The 8,497-nt window shown below is 43.7% G+C and overlaps 1 protein-coding gene and 1 pseudogene across 1 annotated transcript; both read left to right on the plus strand.

Moving 5' to 3' along the window:
- Positions 1–2,911: 2,911 nt before the first annotated feature.
- On the plus strand, positions 2,912–3,850 carry LOC112912299 (olfactory receptor 1D2-like). Its single transcript, XM_025989021.1, has one exon. The coding sequence runs from the start codon at positions 2,912–2,914 to the stop codon at positions 3,848–3,850; it is 939 nt and encodes a 312-aa protein (XP_025844806.1).
- A 1,114-nt stretch (positions 3,851–4,964) lies between these two features.
- LOC112912306 (protein MIS12 homolog) lies at positions 4,965–5,945 on the plus strand (annotated as a pseudogene).
- The last annotated feature ends 2,552 nt before the right edge of the window (positions 5,946–8,497 follow it).

An 8,497-nucleotide genomic window follows, 5' to 3' on the forward strand; every position in this document is an offset into this window, starting at 1 on the left:
TTTCCCATAATAAGCAGAAGCTTTTCAAAGCCAATATTCCCAAAAGTAACTTTCCCCGGTTTTTCCTCCAAGGTGTTTGTTTGGTGTGCCTATTGTTTGTCCCAGCTGTAATCTTTTGCCTTAAGAGGCAGTGGCTTCTTCATTGTTCTTAAGGAACACCCTCTTAGTTACTTTTCTATCCTGAGGGAGTTCTGAGTTAGGTGAAACAAAGGCCAGGACCGGGTGTCAGTCCTTCAGGGAATTTCCAGATAGAACCAGACAAACACAGTTACCTTGGGAACAATGTCTGCTCTCCGCTCTTCTGAGCCTAGTATTACACTGGGAATGTAGGCTGTCATCTTCAAGACTGCTGCTGTACAAGGCTCAAGTTAAAACACACAAAGTTCTACTGTGCTTAAGTTGCCCTTTTCTTGACTCAACATCAGCTTGGTTTTTGGAAATATTTGACTACTTTTGTGCATTCTGACAACATTGATTCTGACCATTTTTGCTAATTTTTTCACTGTTTCTTTGGAGGAATAGGCCCTTGGAGCTCCTCCTTTCGCTATTCTTACTGATGTCACTCTTGGGATTTTTTTTTTTAAAGGATGAGAAATAGGAGCACCTGGAGTGGCTCAGTGGTTGAGCACCTGCCTTCAGCTAAGGGCATGATTCCCAGGTCCTGGGATCGAGTCCCACATCTGGTTCCCCACAGGAAGCCTGCTTCTCCCTCTGCCTGTGTCTCTGTGTCTCTCATGAATAAATAAATAAAATCTTTTTTAAAAAAAGAACAGGGGACCCCTGAGTGGCTCACCAGTTAGGCATCTGCCTTCACACTCAGGGTGTGATCCCGGGGTCCTGGGATCGAGTCCCACATCGGGCTCCCTGCATGGAGCCTGCTTCTCCCTCTGCCTGTGTCTCTGCCTCTCTCTCTGTGTCTCTCGTGAATAAATGCATAAAATCTTTTTTAAAATAAAAGAGAAGAAATACTGGGCTGAAAAATAGCTCTAGGAGGAAGGAAAGGTCACTGACCCTATCTCCTAACCCTGAGGCATATTGGGTGTGAGAAGAAAAAATAGTCTACCTTGGAAAGAGCTGCAAGAAAGTAGAGTCCTCAGGGTATGGAGTCAAGCGTCCTTTATGCCAGAAGGTAGAGGGAATGCTTTGGGAAGACATTGATTACAAATTATGAGTTCCAAAGGGCCCAGAGAAAGTTGGGATCTGAAGGGAGAGCTTTGGGTGAGGCAGCTGGACTGAAGGAAAGGACATCCAGATTCTGGTGCTTTGAGAGAAGGTTGTAAAATTCAAGAAATAATGTGAGGTTTTACAAGTGCCATTTTCGCATCCATTAGATTTATAATGTAGTTTTTTTCCTTCCATCAATCCATATGATTGTTTGCATTACTAGATGTCATAATATCAATCATTCTTAAATTCCTATTTGATGCCTTATCCCTCCAACATACTGTTAGACTGGACTTGCACGTACTGAAGACTTTTGGCTCATTATTCTTTTGTGCATATGCTTGTTGCCAGGTTTTGATTTCAGTGTTGTGCTGGCTTGAGGCCATGGTCATTCAGTGGTGAAGCAGACAGATGTCATCCCTCGTGAACTTTTAAATTTGAAGAGGGGAGTAGTGGGCTGAAAATCTGATGAATTAAAATAACTTTTTCTTAAAAGCATCTGGATTAAAAGCATGTGGTTTATTTTTAGATGGAGATCCATGAAATATTTTTCAGTTTCTTCCATAGATATTTGTTTACTTACCATCTGCCTGTTTTTGAGTCAATATTTTCAAATCGGATTTTACTAAGATTTACATTTTATCTGATTTTCAGATTTATGAATATAGATCTGTCTACCTAGTGGAATTACAACACATGAGCATTTAACCTTTGTGATTTCCATAACATGAACTTGAAAGGAAAGACAAAGATACAAAGACATAATTTCTTTGTTTTTTTAAGATTTATTTATTTATTTATTTATTTTTATTTATTTATAAGAGACACAGAGGGAGAGAGAGAGAGAGGCAGAGACACAGGTAGAGGGAGAAGCAGGCTCTGTGCAGGGAGCCTGTTGTGGGACTCGATCCCAGAACCTCAGGATCATAACCTGAGCCAAAGGCAGGTGCTCAACTACTGAGCCATCCAGGTGCCCCCAAAGACTTCTTAGACATGATCTCATGTATGACAAGACTTCATGAACCCCAAGCCTCTAACTGTTCTTGTGCTTCAAACTTAATCCACCACAGAAACCTTTTGAAAGGCATATTCACATCCATGGAGCATAGTTTAGAAAGTTGATACATGTTTATTGTTGAAGAAAGATGCAAGTTAAAATCTCACACCCCAGAGATAACACTATTAGCATTTTGGTGAATATGCTTTCATGCATTTTTCTGTGAATACATAAATATGAATATATATGTCTATGTGCATGTTTACAAAGTGTATACATCTGTGTCCAAGTATGCACACACATACACACACACACACGCAGAATTTTGCTTTATGGCCATCACCCAAACCCCTGCATGGCTAAAATAAAAAGGCCTGGAAGGATCTAACCAAGGCACCCATTGTGAAACTCAACTGCTTTAGCTGCCTCCACCCACTCTCCCCAAACCAAGCCTTACTTTCAGTTCTGTCTTCTTCTCTGCCCAATCTTTCATACCTTCTTGAGAATAAGAGGAGCTCCTGACTGAGGTAAGTCACAAGAAAGGCCTCAGCTCACCTGTCCTGCATTCTCTGATGACCGTACAGGCCCCACACTTCCTTGCCCTTACCGCCTCAGGTTAGAGTTCCTTCCTAAAGTGTCACAAAGTATGATTTCAGCCAGTGATGAAGGCTGCTGTGCACGCTTTCCCAGATTGCCTCTGCTCTTGTTGACTGATGTATTTTCAATGAATATCTATAGAAACCAGAAGGCATGGCGAGAGGCAACCAAACCATCGTCTCAGAATTCTTCCTCCTGGGGCTGTCAGAGGTGCCTGAGCATCAGCCCCTCCTCTTCGGTCTGTTCCTATGCATGTACGTGGTTGCTGTGGTGGGGAACCTGCTCATCATCCTGGCCATTGGCTCTACCTCCAATCTCCACACCCCCATGTACTTCTTCATAGCCAACCTGTCCTGCGTTGACATCTGCTTCACCTCTGTCACTATACCAAAGATGCTGCTCAATATCCAAACCCAGAGCCAGTCCATCCCCTATGTTGGATGCCTAACTCAGATGTATTTTCTAATCTTGTTTCTAGAACTGGACAATGTCCTCTTGGCAGTGATGGCATATGACAGATTTGTAGCCATATGTCACCCTCTTCATTATACCATAACCATGAGCCCTAAATTCTGTATCACAGTGGTGTCTGTGGCTCTGATTATCACAAACATCTATCCCTTGATCCACACCCTCTTGATGGATACACTGTCATTCTGTGCAAGTGTCAGAATTCACCATATTTTCTGTGAACTCTACGCATTGCTAAAGCTTTCCTGTTCAGATATCCACATCAATGAGTTAGTTGTTTATACCCTGGGGAGCTGTCTTTTTGTTGCTCCTTTCCTCTTTATTTCTGTTTCCTACATGCACATTTTCTCAGCCATCCTAAGACTTCATTCTTCCCAGAGCAAGCTGAAAGCCTTTTCTACTTGCAGTTCCCACCTTGCTGTGGTGTCATTGTTCTATGGAACTTTATTTGGGGTGTATCTACGACCTTCGTCTTCCTACACAATTGAAGACTCGGTGGCCACTGTGCTATATGCGGTGGTGGCTCCCATGCTCAACCCCTTCATTTATAGTCTTAGAAATAAGGACATGAAAGGGGCTCTGAGGAACCTCCTCAGGTGGAGAAAGATCTGGTCTTGGTGACAGCATCTCCTGTTTCTGAGCAATGATATTGTCTCATCTTCTCCTACCTTTGATGTGGGAGGGGACTGTCCATATGATGGATCTGACAGGTGTCCAGCTCAGCCCAAATATTTGCTGTCATCATGTTCACTCATTTCATCAACCAACCCTCCCTGAGAGACTCTTGGGTCAGGCGCCAGGCAGACATCTTGTTTGTGTGAGGATTTAATTTTCAATTCATTCTATATGTCCTTCATGCCCCTCCTCAGACCTTGTCTGCCTCATGACTTTGTACCGTGGGCCCCCGTTCATTAGTGGAGTAAATCATAATAAGCAATGGAGCATCTTGCCTTGTGCTATGCACCGTTTTGAGTGAGTGCATGTACTTACTCACTTAATCACCAAACAATCTTGTGATGGAGATGCTGTTATTATCCACATTTTCTAGGTGAGGGATGGCATCAGAGAAGCAATGGAATTCTCACCTTCTGCTTCTGTAGGAATAATTTCTTGGATGGAACTAAAGAGGTTCCTTTCACTTCTCAAAAACCAAATCTGCAAAGGAGGCCCTTGTCACTAGATGGCAGTAGATGCATGGATTGTGACTTCATGACAAATTCGCAAAGTTCTTGAGCAAAGTGGAGGAAGAGGCGGGTACTCCTTTGAACTCCTGCAAGGATCCTCGTGGTATGTCAACACACTTCCCAAACCACAGACTTACTTACTGACCTCACAAAGAACATTCCTAGATGAAGTAAAAAGAGTAGATTCACCACATTCCTCAGCGTGTGCTTATGATGATAATCACAACACTGTGGCTGAACCTCTTTTCCAGTGATAGATGCAACGGTAGTTCATCCCACTGTGCTCTGCTACACGATGGCCTTTGCAGCCTCCTCTTGAGAGATGGGGGTCTGTGTCCCCAGCCTTTGTATCTGGGCTGGCTTGGGACCGTTTGTACCAATGGAGTACAATGTAAGTGCTGTGTGACTTCCAAGGCTAGGTCATGGGAGGTGGTGCAGCTTCTAGAGTGTTCCTTGGACCATGTGCTCTGGGATCCCTGAGCTTCCGTAAGAAGATGGACTGCCCTGAGGCTGCTGTGCTATGAGAAAGCTAAGCTGCATGGAGGGGCCACATGAGACCAGCCTTCCAGTCATACCAGACAGACAGGAGAGGAGAGTACAAGAGTCCCGCAGAGGATTCTGGCCCCCACCTGCCTGAGTTTTCACAGCAGAAGCTGCACATTCATAGAGCAGAGACAACACGCCCCCACGGTATCCTATCCCAATTCCCAATTCCCACAGAATTTGTGTGCACAGTGAATTAATCAGAGCTCAATTAGGATACAAAGATACAATGCCAGTCAATAAGATTCGGAAGGACAGATAGGATGAAAACCAAACTTTTAAAATGCAGAGAAATGTTGAGTCTAGATAAAATGGGCAATTTTCTAGGACTATGTTAATTTTGAAAATTGACTAAGAAGAAATAGGAAATCTGTTTACACTGAAACCAAAGGGGAGATTCAAATGGTGGCCAAAGATTTAGTCCAAAGAGAAGGAGAAATCAGGTCCAGGTTATTTCATCAAAACTTAAAGAAAACTTAAAGAATGACTTAAGTCATTCTGAAAAAGCTGGGTGACCTCCCAGGCTGTGAGATCAGCCCCGTCCAGGTTCGTAAATGCACAGAGAAGTTCCTCGGCTTCATGAAGGGACGTTTCGATAATCTTTTTGGCAAAATGGAGCAGCTGTTTTTACAGTTGATTCTGCACATTCCCCCAAACACTTTGCTTCCGGCAGACAAACCCCAGGAGCTGCATCCTTGTAGTGAGGAAGCGTTCCGGCTCCTCCAGGAGGAAATTGAACGGTTACAGGAGAAGTGTAAGACCGAATCAGGCGCTAAGCAGGCCCTTCTCGCAGAATTAGAGGAACAAAAAATCATGCAGGCCCAACTTAAGCAGACACTGGTTTTGTTTGATGAGCTCAAAAATGCTGGCTGAGATCACGGGACTAGTGACTTCACGGAAAGCCTGGTGTCCCGGTCCAGAACTCCAGAAAACTACAGACTATTAGGGACACCGTGGAACGGGAAGGCAAGAGAAAGAAAATACTGTAATTTCTAAGTAGTGACAGGAACCGTCAGAAAGTAGAATAGGAAGGGACTGATGTGAGTGATATTCTGGTGAACTGAATGTCTTACGGGATTTCCTTTATTGGCTCTTTCTTGTACTCCGCACTTCCCTCTGTCTGGCCCCACTCTGCTAGGGCATCTACACTACCCTGGACTAATCCTTGGAGCCCGTGCTCCCTAGAGACCTCTCACAGGTGGGAAGGGGTTCCTGGTCCAGCAGCATGTCACCGGGCACCAGGACTGCAGCAGCAGAGCCCTCCTGGGCTGGTCAGAGAGATCCGTAAAAGCAGTTTCTTGGTCAGGGGCTCCTTGTAACCTTGATCCTTCTGACTTATTCTTTGGATGTGATCAAATGAGAAAGAGGTTAAGTGGGCGGCTTCGTTAGGAACCAGCCACTGCATGGCCGGATGGGCGCCAGCACCCGTGGCCTGCTCTCGCCCACGAATTGCCTTACACAGCAAGTTAGCCGATGGGAAGAAGCAAATAGAGAAACAGCACCCGTGTGATCCTTAGTAAAGAGGAGAGAAGTTGTTTTGGTTCCTAAAATAAATGCTTTCTGCGATCACGGTGTTGGAGATGTGGAGCTGTTTGCTCTGTGGGAGCCCGGTTGGGGGAGACCATGGACACAGAAGAGGCAGGTGTGGCTGGAGTGGAGGGGCAAGCCTAGGACAGCCGGGAGCAAAGTATCTGAACGGACCACTAGGTATTTATGTCATTTTCCTCCCATACTTCAGTTAGTTTTGCCTTGTACCTAATATTTTTAACTTATTTATTCATACTCCTACGCATCAAATATTTAGTACCCACAGTGGGAGATTTTAGCTGTCTCGTGCTTGGATTCAGTGGGATCTAATATCTTCCTCTGAAATTAATCCACATGAAGTGTTATATCACCCAGAAAAAGAGCAGAACAGCAGTAGCTGCTCCTACGGCGTGGCTTACTTTCCGTGTCTTCCAAAAGAACGGGATTTCGAGTTTCTCCTTTATGTAGAAGAGTAGCTCAGGGCGTTAATACTTGGAATTAAATGATGCCTAAATTAAAGATGCCTCTATTCACCTGGAATCTGTTTATTATCAAAGAGTCTTTTTATCCAATCCTGTACATGAAATATATATATTGTAAAGGCAAAAATAAATAAATAAAAGGTTAAGGAGCATGGGAAAAGATGGCAAGTATATCAATTTATCCTTTAAAGCCAATATGGCTGGGCAGCCCGGGTGGCTCAGCGGTTTAGCGCCACCTTCAGCCCAGGGTGTGATCCTGGAGACCAGGGTTCGAGTCCCACGTCGGGCTCCCTGCATGGGGCCTGCTTCTCCCTCTGCCTGTGACTCTGCCTCTCTCTCTCTCTCTCTCTCTCTCTGTGTGTGTGTGTGTGTGTGTGTGTGTCTCTCATGAATAAATAAATAAAATCTTCAAAAAAATTACAATATATAGAATTGTTCAGTTCTTTTTTCTCTGTCTCCATGAAGCCAGAGATTTTGTCTGTCTTATTCATGTGACATTAGTAGGTGCTCAGTAAATATGGGTTGCATGAAAGACTGAAAGAATGTAATGCACCACATTATAATTCACTCCATTGGTAGTTTGATAAATAAGTATGTGAGGGGTGTATATATCTATTTTAACTGTTTTTTCACTGTTAATGTAAACGATGCTTCTTGTAAATTATCATCAACAACAATGGAATAGAAAAATGAACCAAGGAAGTGAACAGAAATTCACAGGAGAACTACAAGTGTTGTGGGTTTCTTTTTTTTTTTTTTTAAAGATTTTATTTATTTATTCCTGAGACACGAAGAGAGAGGCAGAGACAGAAGCAGACTCCCTGCAGGGAGCCCGATGTGGGACTCAATCCCAGGACCCCAGGATCATGCCCTGAGCCGAAGGGAGACGCTCAACCACTGAGCCACCCAGGGGCCCCTACAAGTGGTTTTTAAACATAAGAGACCATCAGTTTCACTCATAGCTTGAGAAATACAAATTAAACTCACACTGAAATTCCTTTTTTCAACTCTCAAATACTCAAATCCAAGAAGATATAAAAATAATTTCCTGTAGGGACACCTGGGGGGCTCAGAGGTTGAGTGTCTGCTTTTGGCTCAAGGCGTGATCCCGGGGTCCTGGGATCGAGTTCCACATCAGGCTCCCCGCAGGGAGTCTGCTTCTGTCTCTGCCTCTCTCTGCGTGTCTCTCATGAATAAATAAGCAAAAACTTTTTTAAAAAAAGAAATAGAATCAAAGATCTGCTTTACCAATAGACAGTAGTCCTACTCATTCTGTTAAACTTTTAAGCAGATCCAATGTTATTTAATCTGCTGCAGAGCACGAAAAAGAAAACTTCCAAACTTGCTCCACAGGGCTAGCATTACTCCTGACATACCTAAGCCTGACATTAAGCTAGGAAACAAAGTGAAAACTTTCTTAAGGTTATAAAAACATCTGTCTTAAAACAATTTGGCCAACTTAGTACTTAGTATTGAAACATTATTTCCATTAAGATCAGGGTAACAAGAGGGAGTCCCTCTACCATGACTAT

This window comes from Vulpes vulpes, chromosome X, assembly GCF_048418805.1.
Source record: "Vulpes vulpes isolate BD-2025 chromosome X, VulVul3, whole genome shotgun sequence".
NCBI classification, from domain to species: domain Eukaryota; kingdom Metazoa; phylum Chordata; class Mammalia; order Carnivora; family Canidae; genus Vulpes; species Vulpes vulpes.

Excerpts from the sequence above, each read along its gene's own strand:
- LOC112912299 (XM_025989021.1), top strand. The coding sequence starts at position 2,912 with ATGGCGAGAGGCAACCAAACCATCGTCTCAGAATTCTTCCTCCTGGGG.